An 18,934-nucleotide genomic window follows, 5' to 3' on the forward strand; every position below is an offset into this window, starting at 1 on the left:
AAACCCCCGAGCTGACAAGGTACAAATCTGTCGTTCTGCCCCTGAACAGGCAGTTAACCCACTGTTCCCAGGCCGTCATTGAAAATAAGAATGTGTTCTTAACTGACTTGCCTGGTTAAATAAAGGTAAAAATAAAAAATACTCAAGGCTGTTATCACTGTCAAAGGTGCTTCAACAAAGTACTGAGTAAAGGGTCTGAATACTTATGTAAATGTGATTTTCAGATTTTTATTTTTTATACATCTGTTAAAATAAAATAAAAAAAACAGTACTGGCTTTGTGATTATGGAGTATTGTTTGTAGATTGATGAAGGGATTTAAAAATAAATAAAAACTTTTAGAATAAGGCTGTAACATAACAAAATGGGGAAAAAGTCAAGGGGTATGAATACTTTCAGAATGCACTGTATACTGTATATACGAATACTAGTAATAATAAAAAATATATAATAATAATAATATGTACATATATGCAGTATATGCAGTGGGAGCCCCTTTCTCTATAAAGTCTGATTCTAACATATTGACTAGAGGTTAAAGTAGGTCAGTATGATGTCTCTGTACCTGTACTTGCCTAGTTAAATAAAGGTTAAATAAAAAATATATTTAAAAGAACACCAGTCCTCTCTCTCTCTTTCTCGCTCTCTCTGCCTAATTGAGTGCTTGAGTTCACATTTAGAACCGTTGTTCTTCCTCCCTGACCTCTAACCCCAGTCACATGTTACAGGTCAGCAGACCCTAGGAACAGCTCATTTGTCATACCCTACGTCTCCAGCTCTATCTCCATCCCTACATCATAACCTACTGTATCTTTCTCCCCCTCTCCCACTTCCTGTCTCCATCCCTACATCATAACCTACTGCATCTTTCTCCCCCTCTCCCACTTCCTGTCTCCATCCCTACATCATAACCTACTGTATCTTTCTCCCCCTCTCCCACTTCCTGTCTCCATCCCTACATCATAACCTACTGTATCTTTCTCCCCCTCTCCCCACTTCCTGTCTCCATCCCTACATCATAACCTACTGTATCTTTCTCCCCCTCTCCCCACTTCCTGTCTCCATCCCTCCATCATAACCTACTGTATCATTCTTTCTCCCCTCTCCCCACTTCCTGTCTCCATCCCTCCATCATAATCATAACCTACTTCCTGTCTCCATCCCTACATCATAACCTACTGTATCTTTCTCCCCTCTCCCCACTTCCTGTCTCCATCCCTCCATCATAACCTACTGTATCTTTCTCCCCCTCTTCCCACTTCCTGTCTCCATCCCTACATCATAACCTACTGTATCTTTCTCCCCCTCTCCCACTTCCTGTCTCCATCCCTACATCATAACCTACTGTATCTTTCTCCCCCTCTCCCCACTTCCTGTCTCCATCCCTACATCATAACCTACTGTATCTTTCTCCCCCTCTCCCCACTTCCTGTCTCCATCCCACATTAACCTACTGTATCTTTCTCCCCCTCTCCATCCCTCCATCATAACCTACTGTATCTTTTTCTCCCCCTCTCCCCACTTCCTGTCTCCATCCCTACATCATAACCTACTGTATCTTTCTCCCCTCTCCTACTGTATCTTTCTCCCCTCTACTTCCTGTCTCCATCCCTACATCATAACCTACTGTATCTTTCTCCCCCTCTCCCTACTTCCTGTCTCCATCCCACTCTCTATCCTCCTCCATCTCCCTCCCCATCTCCTTGGCTCTGTTTTATTCCCTCTCCTCTGTCTCTAGTGCCATCTGTAGACTGTTGAGGTAGATGCTGTTTCTGGAAGCCAGAGGGCTGCTACTCCGTGAGGGGAGGGAGGCCTCCATCTCTGCATCTATTTCCAGGAAACCCCCACCCATCTGGGTCTCGGGCACGGTCTGGGCCTGAACCTGGCCCTGCTGGTAGCGACGCTTCCTCTTCTTGGGTATCTGTCCCACGTTCAGGTCCAGAGAAGCATAGTTCAGGTCGGTATGGTAGGGCTGGGACGCAGGCTGAAGAGAAGGAGTTGGAACAGTAGAATAATGATGTATTTGGCCTTTTTTGACTATCTATTACAAAGGAGTATTTCAGGTCAGGGTTGGTGGAGCTGGGGAACGGGCTGGGGAACGGGCTGGGGAACGGGCTTTGGGGAGGGTGGCTGGGGAACGGGCTGGGGAACGGGCTGGGGAATGGGCTGGGGAGGGAGGCTGGGGAACGGGAACGGGGGGAACGGGCTGGGGAGGGAGGCTGGGGGCCAGGGAGGGAGGCTGGGGAATGGGCTGGGGAACGGCTGGGGAACGGGCTTTGGGGAGGGTGGCTGGGGAACGGGCTGGGGAACGGGCTGGGGGAGGGAGGCTGGGGAACGGGCTTGGGAACAGGCTGGGGAACGGGCTGGGGGAGGGAGGCTGGGGAACGGCCTGGGGAACGGGCTGGGGGAGGGAGGCTGGGGAATGGGCTGGGGAACGGGCTGGGGAATGGGCTGGAGAACGGCTGGGGAACGGGTTAGGGGGACGGGCTGGGGGAGGGAGGCTGGGGAACGGGCTGGGGAACGGGCTGGGGAGGGAGGCTGGGGAACGTGCTGGGAGAGGGGGCTGTGGAACGGGCTGGGGAACGGTCTGGGGGAGGGGGGCTGTGGACGGGCTGGATATACTATATATGAACACTGTTATTATACTATATATGAACACTGTTATTATACTATATATGAACACTATTAATATACTATATATGAACACTATTAGTATACTATATATGAACACTATTAGTATACTATATATGAACACTGTTATTATACTATATATGAACACTGTTAATATACTATATATGAATACTATTAGTATACTATATATGAACACTGTTATTATACTATATATGAACACTGTTATTATACTATATATGAACACTGTTAGTATACTATATATGAACACTATTAGTATACTATATATGAACACTGTTATTATACTATATATGAACACTGTTAGTATACTATATATGAACACTGTTAGTATACTATATATGAACACTTAGTATACTATATATGAACACTGTTATTATACTATATATGAACACTATTAGTATACTATATATTTACACTGTTAGTATACTATATATTTACACTGTTAATATACTATATATTTACACTATTAGTATATAATATATGAACACTATTAGTATACTATATATGAACACTGTTATTATACTATATATGAACACTGTTAATATACTATATATGAACACTATTAGTATACTATATATGAACACTATTAGTATACTATATATGAACACTTAGTATACTATATATGAACACTATTAGTATACTATATATGAACACTATTAGTATACTATATATGAACACTGTTAATATACTATATATTTACACTGTTAGTATACTATATATTTACACTGTTAATATACTATATATTTACACTATTAGTATATAATATATGAACACTATTAGTATGCTATATATGAACACTGTTAATATACTATATATGAACACTATTAGTACACTATATATGAACACTGTTAATATACTATATATGAACACTATTAGTATACTATATATGAACACTATTAGTATACTATATATGAACACTGTTAATATACTATATATGAACACTATTAGTATACTATATATGAACACTATTAGTATACTATATATGAACACTGTTAATATACTATATATGAACACTATTAGTATACTATATATGAACACTATTAGTATACTATATATGAACACTATTAGTATACTATATATGAACACTGTTAATATACTATATATTTACACTATTAGTATACTATATATGAACACTGTTAATATACTATATATTTACACTATTAATATACTATATATGAACACTATTAGTATACTATATATGAACACTATTAATATACTATATATGAACACTATTAGTATACTATATATGAACACTGTTAATATACTATATATGAACACTATTAGTATACTATATATGAACACTGTTAATATACTATATATGAACACTATTAGTATACTATATATGAACACTGTTAATATACTATATATGAACACTGTTAATATACTATATATGAACACTATTGGTATACTATATATGAACACTGTTAATATACTATATATGAACACTATTAGTATACTATATATGAACACTGTTAATATACTATATATGAGTATACTATATACTGTTAATACTATATATGAACACTGTTATATACTATATATGAACACTGTTAATATACATATTTACATTTATATATATATCATTTAGCAGACGCTATTTATCCAAAGCGACTTACTATATATGAACACTATTAGTATACTATATATGAACACTGTTAATATACTATATATGAACACTGTTATATACATTATATATTTACACAGTCATTTATTATACTATATATGAACACTATTAGTATACTATATATGAACACTATTAGTATACTATATATGAACACAGTTAGTATACTATATATGAACACTGTTAGTATACTATATATGAACACTGTTAGTATACTATATATGAACACTGTTAATATACTATATATGAACACTGTTAATATACTATATATGAACACTATTAGTATACTATATATGAACACTATTAGTATACTATATATGAACACTTAGTATACTATATATGAACACTATTAGTATACTATATATGAACACTATTAGTATACTATATATGAACACTGTTAATATACTATATATGAACACTGTTAGTATACTATATATGAACACTTAGTATACTATATATGAACACTATTAGTATACTATATATGAACACTGTTAATATACTATATATGAACACTATTAGTATACTATATATGAACACTGTTAGTATACTATATATGAACACTATTAGTATACTATATATGAACACTATTAGTATACTATATATGAACACTGTTAGTATACTATATATGAACACTATTAGTATACTATATATGAACACTATTAGTATACTATATATTTACACTATTAGTATACTATATATGAACACTATTAGTATACTATATATGAACACTGTTATTATACTATATATTTACACTGTTAGTATACTATATATGAACACTATTAGAATACTATATATTTACACTGTTAATATACTATATATTTACACTGTTAATATACATTACATTTACATTTAACACTTTTAGTATACTATATAGAACACTTAGTATACTATATATGAACACTGTTAGTATACTATATATGAACACTATTAGTATACTATATATGAACACTGTTATTATACTATATATGAACACTATTAGTATACTATATATGAACACTGTTAGTATACTATATATGAACACTATTAGTATACTATATATGAACACTAGTTAATATACTATATATGAACACTATTAGTATACTATATATGAACACTGTTAGTATATCATATTACCAGAGATCTCAAGGTGAGACTTTCACTCTGCAGTTTTACACCTGTTGTATCCTGTGCGTGTGGCAGATAAAGTTTGAAACTTGAAAGTCGGAGAGCATCCTGTCCTTGGTAACTTCTCATGCATTCAGAAAAATGGTACTATATATAGCCTATAAAGCAGATATTGGCTGCGTTGTACACGGTGTGGTGTAGAGAACTAGAGATGGCCTTGACCACAGCAGATGACTGTGAACTACTTTAGAAACAGACTGAGTTAACATGGTGTGCTATTCAATATAGTGCACTACTTTAGACCAGAGCCCTATGGCACCCTATTCCCTATATATAGTGCACTACTTTAGACCAGAGCCCTATGGCACCCTATTCCCTATATATAGTGCACTACTTTAGACCAGAGCCCTATGGCACCCTAATTCCCTATATATAGTGCACTACTTTATACCAGAGCCCTATGGCACCCTAATTCCCTATATATAGTGCACTACTTTAGACCAGAGCCCTATGGCACCCTATTCCCTATATATAGTGCACTACTTTAGACCAGAGCCCTATGGCACCCTAATTCCCTATATATAGTGCACTACTTTAGACCAGAGCCTTATGGCACCCTATCCCCTATATAGTGCACTACTTTTGGTCAGAAGTGGTGAACTATAAAAGGAATATGGTGCTATTTGTAATATAGCTTACTATAAGCTGTGTGGTCTAAGCGACTTGTGGTCTAAGGGACTTGTGGTCTAAGCGATATAACTGCAATATATATACGCCTATTTCGACGTGTTGTTATTAGCATGAATACTGAGTACAGGCGTAGTTCATTTCCTCTCATGGTGGAAAATAATATAACTATAAATATAGCAGACCGTCGTTTTCAATTATGACCATTATGAGATGAGATGATGGTTCGTCATTCACATTTTGTTTTACGTGGCAAGTAAATCAAACTATGTCCTCTATATATATTTTTTGTTTTAATTTACACAGTACATTTTAAAACCAAATAATTATAAAAGCAAATATTATTTTAATGACAGTTGTATGTGAACAATAATGTACACGAATAATTTTGGCCCGATGTACGTACCTTTCTGTCGTCTCTGGAACGTTGCTTGGTCATGGGTTCATAGCACAGGTCTTCAAAGAACACACACACACACACACACACACACACACACACACACACACACACACACACACACACACACACACACACACACACACACACACACACACACACACACACACACACACACACACACACACACACACACACACACACACACACACACACACACACACACACACACACACACACACACACACACACACACACACACACGAGATTTAGTCATAAACACACGTTTCCATTTAACTCAGGAAACTAGAACACAATCATGATCATATCTAAATGGAAAAACTGAAGCTTGATGTACACAAGTTCGGGGTATATAGTATAGTTAGTATTCGATGTCACTGTGTTGTTGGCGTAAGAAAAATAATGACACGCTGATGAACTTTACAGAGGTATTTACAGATACTATCTGTCAGATAGCGTTCGCAAACAAAACACACATGTTACTCTGCCTAATTCTATTGCATCAGTTAGTAGGCAGTAAGATAGCTACTAGATAGATACTTGTACAAAAAAAACGTTATTCTTATCGTTCAGCTACGAGACTGTTATATTTATAGCGCTGTTACTTACAACTGTAAATTAAACTGTACGCGTTTCGTGGTGAAGGTAGGGATTTATAGACACTTGCTTTAAATATAAACTGGCTACATTTTTACATTTTTGTAATACATACATGTGCATTTTTTTGGGGTCAAAATCCATGCAAAGAAATGTGAGATGATACAACTTTAGAGCAGTGGTATTCAAAGTCAGGGTCGCGGGGGAAGAGCAGTTATTTCGCTAATATATATTTTTAATATTAATAGTACAGATTATTTTATGGGACAAAATAATACAAACGTTTATGAGAAATATCATTTAGAAAAAGAAATAAATTGTATCGAGTAAATGTCTTCATTTGCTAACTTTCATTTTGATAAGAGCTGAAGATACAATGAATTGAAGGTTATTTGTTGATGTAAAACCCTAAATTGACCGATGTTAATGTTGTGTCATTAGCGAGTAATGGTTATTTATATTGGGGGATACCTGGAGGTAATCCGACCTCTGAAGTGAAAACAGTTGTCATTCTCCCCCGGGGAAAATATATATTTTTTACCTGGGCCTCCCAGAGTATTTGGAGAAAACAAAACATGTAACCCCCCCGATCTAAAATTATAAATTAAACTAAATAGCATAGAATATGAAATCCCTTGTTAGAAGGCTATCATTGTTGCATTCGTGATTTCCATCAAATCAACCCGGCGGCTGAGAACCACTGCTGTGTTCAGACCATATTCCTGTTATCCGCAAGAAGTATTTACTAATTTGAGCGTTGAGGGCGGTCCACACCAAAGCCGATAACTATAACGATACATTACACAGAACTATAAAACGTTAAACGTTGGCGAACATCCACACTGGAAGGAAGTGTATCGTTCAACAGTAGCCTGCACGGGTCAATCAACTGATCAACGCGCTGCACTGCACGCTGTATACTCATGGTAAAAGATGGTGACTGAGCAAATTGGGTTTAGTAACCGAAATTGGACTAGTAACCGAAAGGTTGCAAGTTCAAATCCCTGAGCTGACAAGGTACAAAATCTGTCGTTCTGCCCCTGAACAGGCAGTTAACCCACTGTTCCCAGGCTGTCATTGAAAATAAGAAATTGTTCTTAACTGACTTGCCTAGTAAAATAGTGACAACTGTAAATACTACTTCAATGTAGGTTACGTGTAGTCTAACGCTAAATAGAATATAGACACTCGTATTTAAATTAAATGTAGAAAATAAACAACAAACGCTGTTTGTTGCGCATCTTTTAAATCATGCCTCGTTAAATAAAAAATAAAATATTTATTTAACCTTTATTTAACTAAAGAACAAACGGCCTACAGTTGCTCAAGTGCTTTTTTAAGTGATTTCCATTTCTTATAACTTCGTTTGGATATTACTTTGTTTCACTGTGTTCATCCCTGTCTGTGTTCATCCCTGTCTGTGTTCATCCCTGTCTGTGTTCATCCCTGTCTGTGCAACCATTTAATAATCAGTCCAACTATGCACTCAATTCAATTTACATTTCAATTCAGGTTAAAGGGCTTTATTGGCATTTACATTACCAAAGCAAGTGAAATAGATAATAGATAACAAACTATCTCTTTGCAACTTTCCCAGTTCATTTGGCCTATGTCTATTTTACATGCAGCAATTAACAAGAGCAGGCATGCTTCTCTCAACGAAAAGCCTATGAGGCCGAGTATAAAAACGTATACAACATTAATGTCCTATAGTTTTTGTAGACTATAGTTTTTCCTTGGATGTCACAACAAGAGGAATAGCGGAGAGGCTTGGCGTCCGTAGCCTATAGCCTACTGCACACGGGAAAAGCTGGAAGCTGGATGTCACAACAAGAGGAATAGCGGAGAGGCTTGCGTCCGTAGCCTATAGCCTACTGCACACGGGAAAAGCTGGAAGCTGGATGTCACGACAAGAGGAATAGCGGAGAGGCTTGCGTCCGTAGCCTATAGCCTACTGCACACGGGAAAAGCTGGAAGCTGGATGTCACGACAAGAGGAATAGCGGAGAGGCTTGGCGTCCGTAGCCTATAGCCTACTGCACACGGGAAAAGCTGGAAGAGCGAAGCTAGAGTTGTTTAGCCGAAGAAAATAAATATTAGCTTGATATTAGGCCACTCATTGGCTAAATAGCAGGGCTATAAATATTTACCTGTCAGAGTGAATTACATTGTTAACTGGCATGTATAGTATTGATATTAGCCCTCTGATTTCAGCAAAGAGCAAGACAATAACCACTTAAAAGTCCCGTTTTGAATGCTTCATGCCGAAATAACGGCATCCAATCAAATTGTATAGATCACATGCCCCGAATACAGTTGGTGTAGACTTGACCGTAAAATGCTTGTTTACCAGCCTTTCCCAACACAAGAGGAATAGCATCAAATCCACATGGACTCTTGTCCTCTCCATTCCGTAGCAACTCCTCCAACAACCGATTTAATCCATTTACTAGTTTCCGCATTGAGGAACCATCTCCGTTCGATTCCAGAATTCCATTGAACGTTTCTAGACTCCTTGGCCTAAACATCAGCGCCACAGGTAACTTCCACAAAGCCGGTTGTTGCACGATCTGAGAGACAAGGCAAGAAGGGTCTTCTGTGCCATTTAAAGGAACATACAACTCGAAATACCAATTAGGATCTGGCTAAAAATACTTGAATCAGTTATAGAGACCATTGCCCTTTATGGTTGTCTGGGGGCCGCTCAACAACCAAGTGTTTGACAAAATGGGACAAACACCAAATTGAGACTCTGCACGCAGAATTCTGCAAAACATATCCAACGTAGAACACCAAATAATGCAGAGCAGAATTAGGTTGATACCCTCTAATTATCAAAATCCAGAAAAGAGGCATTAAATTCTACAACAGCCTAAAAGGGAGCGATTACCAAACCTTCCATAACAAAGCCATCACCTACAGAGAGATGAACCTGGAGAGCAAGCTGGTCCTGGGGCTCTGTTCACAAACACAAACAGACCCCAACGAGCCCCAGGACAGCAACACAATTAAACCCAACCAAATCATGAGAAAGCAAAAAGGTATTTACTTGACAAAAAAACAGAGCAAACTAGAAAGCTATTTGGCCCTAAACAGAGAGTACACAGTGGCAGAATACCTGACCACTTTGACTGACCCAAAATTATGGGAGAGAGAGCAAGAGAGAGGAGGGTTCTACGCTGAAGTTACGCTAGAATACATAAGTTCAAAAATACACTAGGCCATCTGGCCACTAGGCCATCCTTCCACTAGGCCATCTGGCCACTAGGCCATCCTTCCACTAGGCCATCCGGCCACTAGGCCATCCTTCCACTAGGCCATCTGGCCACTAGGCCATCCTTCCACTAGGCCATCTGGCCACTAGGCCATCCTTCCACTAGGCCATCTGGCCACTAGGCCATCCTTCCACTAGGCCATCCGGCCACTAGGCCATCCTTCCACTAGGCCATCCGGCCACTAGGCCATCCTTCCACAAGTTGAAGAACTTTGCATTTTTAAACACCTGAAACAGCTTTTTCCTGCCATCTATAACCATAATTATTATGCTTAATTCTATGTAAAAAGAAATGTAAGCTCACTTTATCTGTGTATCTCAACATATCTACCTCCTGAACTGTCTGTATCCTCCTGACTGGTGGTTATGTTGTGTAAAGAAAACTAATTATGCTTCAATGCATCTCTGCTCAAATATTGAAAAGTACGTGAGTCTTATTCAGTACATGTAGTTATTGCTTTTCTAAAGTCTACCAACCTTACCAGCAGGCATGACAGCTACTCTAGTCTACCGACCATACCAGCAGGCATGACAGCTACTCTAGTCTACCAACCTTACCAGCAGGCATGACAGCTACTCTAGTCTACCAACCTTACCAGCAGGCATGACAGCTACTCTAGTCTACCAACCTTACCAGCAGGCATGCCAGCTACTCTAGTCTACCAACCATACCAGCAGGCATGACAGCTACTCTAGTCTACCAACCATACCAGCAGGCATGCCAGCTACTCTAGTCTACCAACCATACCAGCAGGCATGACAGCTACTCTAGTCTACCAACCATACCAGCAGGCATGCCAGCTACTCTAGTCTACCAACCTTACCAGCAGGCATGACAGCTACTCTAGTCTACCAACCATACCAGCAGGCATGCCAGCTACTCTAGTCTACCAACCATACCAGCAGGCATGACAGCTACTCTAGTCTACCAACCATACCAGCAGGCATGACAGCTACTCTAGTCTACCAACCATACCAGCAGGCATGACAGCTACTCTAGTCTACCAACCTTACCAGCAGGCATGCCAGCTACTCTAGTCTACCAACCTTACCAGCAGGCATGACAGCTACTCTAGTCTACCAACCTTACCAGCAGGCATGACAGCTACTCTAGTCTACCAACCTTACCAGCAGGCATGACAGCTACTCTAGTCTACCAACCTTACCAGCAGGCATGACAGCTACTCTAGTCTACCAACCTTACCAGCAGGCATGACAGCTACTCTAGTCTACCAACCATACCAGCAGGCATGACAGCTACTCTAGTCTACCAACCATACCAGCAGGCATGACAGCTACTCTAGTCTACCAACCATACCAGCAGGCATGCCAGCTACTCTAGTCTACCAACCTTACCAGCAGGCATGACAGCTACTCTAGTCTACCAACCTTACCAGCAGGCATGCCAGCTACTCTAGTCTACCAACCTTACCAGCAGGCATGCCAGCTAAGACAATTAGAGAAGCTAACTCTATCTTGATAGCCTGAAATGGCTTCTGGGCAGCTAGTTATGAGGTTGGGAGATTGGGAACCTATCTGGGCTAAAGTCAACTTCATAAAACTGCTAGGTGGCTTGCAGTATTACAGAGTAACAATTTATATATATATATATCATTTGTATATATTTTTTAAAGGACAAATGTGAGAAGACACATGCCCCCGTGCCCACTGTGGGCATGGTGCCCTTTGCATATAGTGATGTTTCCATAGATATTATGTTATGTGATGTGATGTCATCTGTAGTGATGTTTCCATAGATATTATGTGATGTCACCTGTAGTGATGTTTCCATAGATATTATGTTATATGATGTGATGTCATCTGTAGTGATGTTTCCATAGATATTATATTATGTGATGTCATCTGTAGTGATGTTTCCATAGATATTATATTATGTGATGTGATGTCATCTGTAGTGATGTTTCCATAGATATTATGTGATGTCATCTGTAGTGATGTTTCCATAGATATTATGTTATGTGATGTCATCTGTAGTGATGTTTCCATAGATATTATGTTATGTGATGTCATCTGTAGTGATGTTTCCATAGATATTATGTTATATTATGTGATGTCATCTGTAGTGATGTTTCCATAGATATTATGTTATGTGATGTCATCTGTAGTGATGTTTCCATAGATATTATGTTATGTGATGTCATCTGTAGTGATGTTTCCATAGATATTATGTTATGTGATGTCACCTGTAGTGATGTTTCCATAGATATTATGTGATGTCACCTGTAGTGATGTTTCCATAGATATTATGTTATGTGATGTAATATAATCTGTAGTGATGTTATCGTAGATATTATGTTATGTGATGTGATGTCACCTGTAGTGATGTTTCCATAGATATTATGTGATGTGATGTGATGTCACCTGTAGTGATGTTTCCATAGATATTATGTGATGTCACCTGTAGTGATGTTTCCATAGATATTATGTGATGTCACCTGTAGTGATGTTTCCATAGATATTATGTTATGTGATGTAATATAATCTGTAGTGATGTTATCGTAGATATTATGTTATGTGATGTGATGTCATCTGTTGTGATGTTTCCATAGATATTATATTATGTGATGTGATGTCACCTGTAGTGATGTTTCCGTAGATGGGATTCTCCTGCTGCTGATTCTCCTCTTCCTCCTCTTCCTCCTGCATTTCACTATCACATGCATCAACATACATCAATATACATCAATATACATCAATATACATCAATATACATCACATGCATCAATATACATCAATATACATCAATACATATCACATACTTCAATATACATCAATATACATCACATACAACAATATACATCAATATACATCAATATACATCAATATACATCAATATACATCACATGCATCAATATACATCAATATACATCAATACATATCACATGCATCAATATACATCAATATACATCACAAAAAAACTGGGGCTGGTGTTTTCATACTTGCTCTGACTCTGCTACTTCATTGAGGAAAAAATGTACTTACTATGGCTACTATCTGAATATGAAGGCACTAACTCTAAGTGTCTCTGGATAAGAGTGTCTGCTAAATGACTCAAATTTACAAATCACATCTGTGTGTCTACCATAAAATACATTTGTTCGGGTGCCAGATATACATAGCATTTGGAAAGTATTCAGACCCCTTGACTTTTTCACATTTTGTTAAGTTGCTTTTTCCCTCATCAATCTACACAATAACCCAAAATGTCAAAGTAAAAAGATGTTTCCTTTTTTTAGCTGCAAGAACATTAAGAGACTCGTCCCGAAGCCACTCCTGCGTTGTCTTGGCTGTGTGCTTAGGATCGTTGTCCTGCTGGAAGGTGAACCTTCGCCCCAGTCTGAGGTCCTGAGCGCTCTGGAGCAGGTTTTCATCAAGGATCTCTCTGTACTTTGCTCCGTTCATCTTTGCCTCGATCCTGATTAGTCTCCCAGTCCCTGCCGCTGAAAAATATCCCCACAGCATGATGCTGCCACCACCATGCTTCACCGTTGGGATGGTGCCAGGTTTCCTCCAGAAATGACGTTTGGCATTCAGGCCAAAGACTTCAATCTTGGTTTCATCAGACCAGATAATCTTTTTTCTCATGGCCTGAGAGTCCTTTAGGTGCCTTTTGGCAAACTCCAAGTGGGCTGTCATGTGCCTTTTACTGAGGATTGGCTTCCGTCTGGCCTCTCTACCATAAAGGCCTGATCGATTGCAGAGATGGTTGTTCTTCTGGAAGGTTCTCCCATCTCCACAGAGGAACTCTGAACCTCTGTCAGAGTGACCATCAGGTTCTTGGTCACCTCCCTGACCAAGGCCCTTCTCCCCCAATTGCTCAGTTTGGCCGGGCGGCCAGATTTAGGAAGAGTCTTGGTGATTCCAAACTTCTTCCGTTGAAGACTGATGGAGGCCACTGTGTTCTTGGGAACCTTCAATGCTGCATAAATGTGTTGGTACCCTTCTCCAGATCTGTGCCTCGACACAATCCTGGCTCGGTGCTCTACAGTCAATTCCTTCGGCCTAGTGGTTTGGTTTTCGCTCTGACATGCACTGTCAAAGACAGGTATGTGCCTTTCCAAATCATATCCAGTCATTTCAAATCACCACAGGTGGACTCCAATGAAGTTGTAGAAACATCTCAAGGATGATCAATGGAAACAGGATGCAACTGAGCTCAATTTAGAGTCTCACAGGAAAGGGTCTGAAAACTAATGTAAATACGTTTATTTTAATTTGATTATTATTCAAACCTGTTTTTGCTTTGTCATTATTGTGGGTCGATTGATGATGGGAAATAACTTTTTTTAAATAAATTTTAGAATAAGGCTGTAAAGTAACAAAATGTTGAAAAAGTCAAAGGGTCTGAATACTTTCTGATTCTGTACATTTGAGATGAGCGATTCATGTCAGATCACTGACTAGACATGTACTGTTTCACACACACACACACACACACACACACACACACACACACACACACACACACACACACACACACACACACACACACACACACACACACACACACACACACACACACACACACACACACACACACACACACACACACACACACACACACACACACACACCATACATACAACGGTAGATGAAACACATTACTGGAGTATGATAATAAACCCGTACCGCTCTCTTGGATAATGCTGCTGGGGAAGAAACTCCTCATTGCCTGTCAAAACAAAATGGTGAACAATTACTTTTCTGTGAGTCGATGACTTCTGTGAATCGATGAGACTGACTGAGTTACAGAGTTACAGTTAAGCAATGCTGATGAACAAAATAGCCTACAGAATGACAGATGCCATTTATGTTGCTGCAAGAGATCCAAGAGACGTAAGAAACGAAAGACAGGTAAGAGACGTCGGAGAGGTAAGAGACATACGAGAGGTTAGAGAATAAGAGAGGTTAGAGACGTAAGAGAGGTTAGAGACGTAAGAGAGGTAAGAGAGGTTAGAGGCGTAAGAGAGGTAAGAGAGGTAAGAGAGATTAGAGACGTAAGAGAGATTAGAGACATAAGAGAGGTAAGAGGTTAGAGACTAAGAGAGGTTAGAGACGTAAGAGAGGTAAGAGGTTAGAGACTAAGAGAGGTTAGAGACGTAAGAGAGGTTAGAGACGTAAGAGAGGTAAGAGGTTAGAGACTAAGAGAGGTTAGAGACGTAAGAGAGGTTAGAGACGTAAGAGAGGTAAGAGGTTAGAGACGTAAGAGAGGTAAGAGACGTAAGAGAGGTAAGAGAGATTAGAGACGTAAGAGAGGTTAGAGACGTAAGAGAGGTAAGAGAGGTAAGAGAGGTAAGAGAGGTTAGAGACGTAAGAGAGATTAGAGACATAAGAGAGGTAAGAGACGTCAGAGACGTAAGAGAGGTTAGAGACGTAAGAGAGGTAAGAGACGTAAGAGAGGTTAGAGAGGTAAGAGAGGTAAGAGAGATTAGAGACATAAGAGAGGTTAGAGACGTAAGAGAGGTTAGAGACGTAAGAGAGGTTAGAGACGTAAGAGAGGTAAGAGGTTAGAGACTAAGAGAGGTTAGAGACGTAAGAGAGGTAAGAGAGGTAAGAGAGATTAGAGACATAAGAGAGGTGAGAGACGTAAGAGAGATTAGAGACATAAGAGAGGTAAGAGGTTAGAGACTAAGAGAGGTTAGAGACGTAAGAGAGGTAAGAGAGGTAAGAGGTTAGAGACTAAGAGAGGTTAGAGACGTAAGAGAGGTAAGAGAGATTAGAGACATAAGAGAGGTAAGAGAGGTTAGAGACTAAGAGAGGTTAGAGACGTAAGAGAGGTTAGAGACGTAAGAGAGGTAAGAGGTTAGAGACTAAGAGAGGTTAGAGACGTAAGAGAGGTAAGAGAGATTAGAGACATAAGAGAGGTAAGAGAGGTTAGAGACTAAGAGAGGTTAGAGACGTAAGAGAGGTTAGAGACGTAAGAGAGGTAAGAGGTTAGAGACTAAGAGAGGTTAGAGACGTAAGAGAGGTAAGAGAGATTAGAGACATAAGAGAGGTAAGAGAGGTTAGAGACTAAGAGAGGTTAGAGACGTAAGAGAGGTTAGAGACGTAAGAGAGGTAAGAGAGGTTAGAGACTAAGAGAGGTTAGAGACGTAAGAGAGGTTAGAGACGTAAGAGAGGTAAGAGGTTAGAGACTAAGAGAGGTTAGAGACGTAAGAGAGGTTAGAGACGTAAGAGAGGTAAGAGAGGTTAGAGACGTAAGAGAGGTTAGAGACGTAAGAGAGGTTAGAGACGTAAGAGAGGTTAGAGACGTAAGAGAGGTTAGAGAGGTTAGAGACGTAAGAGAGGTTAGAGACGTAAGAGAGGTTAGAGACGTAAGAGAGGTTAGAGACGTAAGAGAGGTTAGAGAGGTTAGAGACGTAAGAGAGGTAAGAGACGTAAGAGAGGTTAGAGAGGTTAGAGACGTAAGAGAGGTTAGAGAGGTTAGAGAGGTTAGAGAGGTAAGAGAGGTTAGAGAGGTAAGAGAGGTTAGAGACATAAGAGAGGTAAGAGTGATAAGAAACATAAGAGAGGTAAGAGAGGCAAGAGACGTAAGAGAGATGCTCTGTGTCAATGACAGTGTCTGTGTCAGTGCTCTGTGTGTGTAGTGCCTGGTGTCTGATGATATTGTTTATGTGGACGTATACAATACACATTCAGGTCCATAATAGTTACTAGTATTGATAGAGATGAGCAAAGCATACTAAAAATATAAATAATATGATATTGAGCCATATTCTATGCAAAAAAAACGGAAAATATATTATTTTATACTAACACAATTGCTCAGGGAAAGATATTTTATTCAATAAGGAATAATTTACCTGCTTTGTGTCTGGTGTCCCTGTGTCTCAGAAAGCAGGTGAGATTGAGACACACAGAGATGAAGAGAAGCAGAGAGGTTAAAGTCAGAGATATTATGCCCCAGGTACAGTCTATAAAACAAAAAACAGAGAGAACGGAGTTAGTTATGGGTCACAGATATTATGCCCCAGGTACAGTCTATAAAACAAAAAACAGAGAGAACGGAGTTAGTTAAGGGTCAGAGATATTATGTCCCTGGTACAGTCTATGAAACAAAAACAGAGAGAACGGAGTTAGTTATGGGTCACAGATATTACGCCCCAGGTACAGTCTATAAAACAAAAACAGAGAGAACGGAGTTAGTTAAGGGTCAGAGATATTACGCCCCAGGTACAGTCTATAAAACAAAAAACAGAGAGAACGGAGTTAGTTAAGGGTCAGAGATATTATGTCCCTGGTACAGTCTATAAAACAAAAACAGAGAGAACGGAGTTAGTTATGGGTCACAGATATTATGCCCCAGGTACAGTTATTAAAACAAAAACAGAGAGAACGGAGTTAGTTATGGGTCACAGATATTATGCCCCAGGTACAGTTATTAAAACAAAAACAGAGAGAACGGAGTTAGTAATGGGTCAGAGATATTATGCCCCAGGTACAGTTATTAAAACAAAAACAGAGAGAACGGAGTTAGTAATGGGTCAGAGATATTATGCCCCAGGTACAGTCTATAAAACAAAAAACAGAGAGAACGGAGTTAGTTAAGGGTCAGAGATATTACGCCCCAGGTACAGTCTATAAAACAAAAAACAGAGAGAACGGAGTTAGTTAAGGGTCAGAGATATTATGTCCCTGGTACAGTCTATAAAACAAAAACAGAGAGAACGGAGTTAGTTATGGGTCACAGATATTATATCCCTGGTACAGTCTATGAAACAAAAACAGAGAGAACAGAGTTAGTTATGGGTCACAGATATTACGCCCCAGGTACAGTCTATAAAACAAAAACAGAGAGAACGGAGTTAGTTAAGGGTCAGATATATTATGCCCCAGGTACAGTTATTAAAACAAAAAACAGAGAGAACGGAGTTAGTTATGGGTCAGAGATATTATGTCCCTGGTACAGTCTATAAAACAAAAACAGAGAGAACGGAGTTAGTTATGAGTCAGAGATGAATCCACCCGGTCTGGACAAAGTCAGTCTGGACAAAGTCAGTCTGGACAAAGTCAGTCTGGACAAGTAGAGGGTTTATTGTTTTAAACATGCATCTCATTCTGCTGTTATCCTTTTAAACTTCTAGATGAAAGTTCTGCTATTGCAAAAAACTTTGTTGTGACTCCAGCGTTATGGACATTACATCTACACAACTTTAATGTCTCAAGGAATGGACAAACAGAAATGGAATTACAACTTTTGATGTGTGCCTATAGTAGCTATTAAGGAGAGTGTACAGACCCCAAAATTAGCACAACCCGCTAAACACCAGGCGACTCCGGGAGGCTGGCCTTCTAGGCAGAGTTTACATTTACATTTAAGTCATTTAGCAGAGTTGCAAAGAAAAAGCCATATCTCAGACTGGCTAATAAAAAGAAAAGATTAAGATGGGCAGAAGAACACAGACAATGGACAGAGGATCTCTGCCTAGAAGGCCAGCATCCCGGAGTCGCCCCTAAACTGTTGAAGACAGTGAAGAGGTTGACTGCCTTTTAAAAATGATTAACTTTATATTAGATAACACAACGTGTCATTGGACCACAGGAGTGATGGTTGCTGATAATGGG

The 18,934-nt window shown here is 39.2% G+C and overlaps 1 protein-coding gene and 1 long non-coding RNA gene across 2 annotated transcripts in view; both read right to left on the minus strand.

The window, feature by feature from the left end:
- Positions 1-208: 208 nt before the first annotated feature.
- On the minus strand, positions 209-1,043 carry LOC124006589. The gene is made up of 2 exons (XR_006833810.1): positions 857-1,043; positions 209-801 (listed from the first exon to the last, which is right to left on the minus strand). It is a non-coding gene; the product is annotated as an uncharacterized LOC124006589 (long non-coding RNA).
- Positions 1,044-1,615: 572 nt separating this feature from the next.
- Positions 1,616-18,934, minus strand: part of LOC124006704 — a 19,136-nt gene continuing 1,817 nt past the window's right edge. The window contains exons 2-6 of the mRNA XM_046316795.1: positions 17,173-17,283; positions 14,999-15,041; positions 12,946-13,019; positions 6,467-6,516; positions 1,616-1,983 (exon numbers count right to left, since the gene is read on the minus strand). Of these exons, the coding sequence (XP_046172751.1) occupies positions 1,714-1,983; positions 6,467-6,516; positions 12,946-13,019; positions 14,999-15,041; positions 17,173-17,283 (548 nt within the window). The 3' untranslated portion in view covers positions 1,616-1,713. The remainder of the gene's footprint in view (positions 1,984-6,466; positions 6,517-12,945; positions 13,020-14,998; positions 15,042-17,172; positions 17,284-18,934) is intronic.

Source organism: Oncorhynchus gorbuscha, linkage group LG20 (genome assembly GCF_021184085.1).
Source record: "Oncorhynchus gorbuscha isolate QuinsamMale2020 ecotype Even-year linkage group LG20, OgorEven_v1.0, whole genome shotgun sequence".
Taxonomy (NCBI): Eukaryota; Metazoa; Chordata; class Actinopteri; order Salmoniformes; family Salmonidae; genus Oncorhynchus; species Oncorhynchus gorbuscha.